Source organism: Etheostoma spectabile, chromosome 11 (assembly GCF_008692095.1).
Source record: "Etheostoma spectabile isolate EspeVRDwgs_2016 chromosome 11, UIUC_Espe_1.0, whole genome shotgun sequence".
NCBI classification, from domain to species: Eukaryota; Metazoa; Chordata; class Actinopteri; order Perciformes; family Percidae; genus Etheostoma; species Etheostoma spectabile.
Window position 1 is genome coordinate 17,724,425 of NC_045743.1, and position 3,817 is coordinate 17,728,241.

The 3,817-nt window shown below is 40.3% G+C and overlaps 1 protein-coding gene and 1 long non-coding RNA gene across 3 annotated transcripts in view; one reads left to right on the plus strand and one right to left on the minus strand.

Moving 5' to 3' along the window:
- The window catches only part of LOC116697999 (uncharacterized), an 11,930-nt gene extending 8,129 nt beyond the window's left edge, over positions 1-3,801 (minus strand). The window contains exons 1-2 of the long non-coding RNA XR_004334092.1: positions 3,716-3,801; positions 1,541-1,543 (exon numbers count right to left, since the gene is read on the minus strand). This is a non-coding gene — a long non-coding RNA (uncharacterized LOC116697999). The remainder of the gene's footprint in view (positions 1-1,540; positions 1,544-3,715) is intronic.
- Positions 1-3,817, plus strand: part of LOC116697997 (nck-associated protein 5) — a 55,485-nt gene that overhangs the window by 38,690 nt on the left and 12,978 nt on the right. For both annotated transcript variants that reach the window (XM_032529687.1, XM_032529688.1), the window contains 2 exons: positions 979-1,017; positions 1,807-1,926. In XM_032529687.1, the coding sequence (XP_032385578.1) occupies positions 979-1,017; positions 1,807-1,926 (159 nt within the window). The remainder of the gene's footprint in view (positions 1-978; positions 1,018-1,806; positions 1,927-3,817) is intronic.

Here is a 3,817-nt window from a genome sequence, read left to right on the forward strand (position 1 = left end):
ACACTTGTTATGAATTGATACTATAAACAAAGTTGAATTTCATTGAATTTGTCCCAGAAGGGGCAATTCATTTTGCTGCAGTAGCAAAGAATTTGAACTAGAGTACATAACAAAGATGACAACATCAGTTAAAAATACAGGATCAGACCAAATGGGGGAATAAACACCACATTAAAAGTTAAAGGTTTAAGTCCAAGTGTGCCTAAATGTGCAGACATTACCTATTATTTGATTAATCTCCATTCATTAATTCATATTTATTATACAGGAAAGTTAAAAGTAACATTACATTACGATATAAACGGGCCTGACTCGGTTTAAAAACTGGTTTTCAGCAAGTTCCTGTTCTACGAAAACATAAAACATGGTACTTAGACGTTGGGACAGACATTTGTACGGGACATCGATATGGACTGGACAAATTTGGACAACTAACACAACAATATACAAAGACATTTATTACAAGACAAGATGCTGATACAACAGCCTCGGCTGTTTAGTTACTAGAATATTCCTCATAAAGTCGAGTAATGAGGCAGTTAATCTATTCCATACACTTAACCGGGACAGACCGCCATGCATTACATCAATACCGGATCTGAGTGGACACCTTAGTAAACAACATCACATGGTCAATATGGGACAACATCAAATGATCAATATGGGACAACGTGCAGCCTTATTCTGAGCAATTTCTTTATAGTTGACCTGGCAACACCTGACTAGACTCGTTAACAGTAGCCCAAGTGGGATAGGACAGTCACTTTAATGACGTTTCCCATTACACTTTTATGGAGAAAATGTGAACATCTCTTCATACTAAGAGACCTCCACCCATTTCTTTCTCCACCCCATCGATGTGTTGAGACCAGGTTGATTTACCATCTACTGTAATGGTCCGTTGAACCTGTTCAGCCGCCAGACCTTCAACATATACATTTCATTTTGGTTTCTTTAACAGTTGTTTTTTTGTTCCAGGTGGCCAACCAGGTGGTCCAGGCTCTCCTCACACAGAAGGTTGGTCTTTGTCTCAGTAGCAATGCTGCATCGTTAATCCAGTCAGCCATTACAAACTAGAACCAGACCGATATATCGGCCGATATTAGGCCTTTTACAAACTATCGGTATCTGCATTTATAATGGCCAAAGAATTAATATTAAAAAAATAAAATAAAAATGGATTAAACACTCTTTGACCATGTTATGAGTGATGGCGTTGCATAGTCTGTCCACCAGAGGACGCTCTACAATGTCCCTGTTAGTGATGGCGTTGCGTAGTCTGTCCACCAGAGGACGCTCTACAACGTCCCTGTTAGTGATGGCGTTGCACAGTCTGTCCACCAGAGGACGCTCTACAACGTCCCTGTTAGTGATGGCGTTGCAAAGTGCAACTTTAAATATTGTATCATATATAGACGATTACCAAATCAATTCCTATGATACAAGGTATGGTCCACCAGACGTGGACTCGGGTCAGACAGTCATGGATCTGATGACTTTACACTCAACCAAATAAAAAAAAAAACTTATTTAAAAATACTGACTTCACCATCAATGATTTGGGACTTGACTTGGACTGAAGACTTTTCATCTAATGTGCTTTTTCACCAGAGATCTGTGTTTTTAGTAGATAGCAGACACACAGTACTAGCCCAGGTTTTATAGCACTGTCATGTCCATCTTGCATGAATACAACACTGTGTCGTGTTCCTGTTAAATTAGCATCTTGTACAGGTGTAGTTCTCTGACGTAGCCCTCTCAGTCTCAGTGATCTGTCCATTTTTCTCCTCTCCGCGGGGTTTCCAGGACTTGAAAGAGGAGTGTGTGAAGCTGCGGACCCGTGTGTTTGACCTGGAGCAGCAAAACCGCATTCTGAGTGTGCTGTTTCAACAACGTGTCAAAATGTCCACGACTCCCGTCTCCCAGGTAGGAACACATGACACAATGGACACAAACGGACACTGACAGACCCACCCTGCTCAAGGCTGTCTGAATTTTACATGAGCAGCGTCCTACTTCAAAAGGTTACTAACATTAAAAAGGACCGCAAAGAGAGAGAACTCCACCCAATTCACTTTGAAAGGTTAGGATGGACAGATTGACTGTTAGATTGAGAATTGGACATGGATTCCTTTGGGCTTTATACATTTCTATTCTTAAATAGTCAAACTTTTCTTCAAAGTGGCATGCTTCAGTGCACTGGTCATCAAACAAGCAAAGCTGTCTCTTACCACTCTTCTTTTACACCCGTTATGTCAGAATTTAGTCAAATAATGAGCCTTTAATCCAGCTGTGCTGCAGGTCTGCACACGCTTCTCTAATTGGAAGGCTGTCGACCAGAGAGCAACAGGGATAATTGGTTCAAACCTATTGTTAGCCTGCATGTTGTTCCCCACTTCACCACTAACTGTACTGAAGAGTTGTTGTTTTTATTCTTTTGGGCATTTTCAGCCTTCATTTTGATAGGACAGCAGAAGACATGAAAGGGGAGAGAGAGGGGGAATGACATGGATTAAAGGGGCCGCAGGTCGGAGTTGAACCCCGGCTCGCTGCGTCGAGGAGTATCCTCTATATATGTGTGCCCGCTCTACCAATTGGGCTATCCGGGCGCCCTGTACTGTAGGGTTTTAAAGCTGCACTAAGCAGTATTTGTTTTCCAAAAAATTGATTAGATGAGTGTGGATTTTGACAGGTGTCGCTCGTAGTGACAAATCCACGGGGAAATTCTCCATTTCCTCTCAGCACTCTGTAGCATTTTAGCATCTTTTTGCTCATTGTTTTGGTTTCCTGGCATCCAGATTTAGCTCATATCACGCATCACAAAAAGTATCTACACACAACAAATGAATCTCTAAAAACCCACTGTACACTACATGCTCAGCACCAAAGGGCACACAAACAAAGTTAGCGACTAGCTGGTGAACGTAGCAGAGCATTTAGCAGCTAAAGAGACTAATAGTTTGGTCATGCGTTGGTGGAGACCAAAACAGAGCTATCAGAACAGTGAATAGTTGGACTTACATTTGTCAAGCAGCCAGAAACACAACTCCAAATGAAGGCTAATGTTGCTCTGCTGGATGTGTAAATATTAGCAGTGAAACGGTTAATACAAATTCACGGTTCTGTTCATACCACGGTTTTTGGTTCAGTATGGCAAAATGTTAGCCTGTTAAACTGGTAGCCTTAACGTAATTCTGGAACAAGAACATAAACACTTTTTTGTTGTCAAAAATGTATTATTATTGTGTTGTTTGTACATACAAATGGCCACATTATAGACTAAAGCAATTGACATAAAGGGAAGCATAAGATCAACCAGCACTAGACTTTTTATTATAAACAATAGCATATAATAGCTAAAGTTTTGTTTTATAGTTACATTATAGTTCCTAATGAACATTAGTTGTTCCACGTCCATTTTTTTTTGTAAATACAGTGAAAGGAATATTGCTGGCTTTCTTAATAAAAGGGAAAGTGTTAGAGGCTAAGGCCACCAACATAAAGTGTAACATAACCCAAACACACTGCTTTCCAAAACAACACTGCTCTGATGGTCAATTCATTCAATTTTCATGTTTCTCTGCAAAATAATACAGTCAGGGATCTACTGTGTTGTTGAAATGTCGGCGAGAGCAGATTATAGAGCGGCACAAGTAACGTTACCTGAATCATACCCTGCATATCTTTGGCTATAAACCTACGCAATAAGAGGTACATGACTCAGAAATTGTCACCATTCGATTCAATATCAACTTTGAGGCTCAAGATTCGATTCAAAATCGATCTTTGATCATATACATCTGCAATACCGTACTTT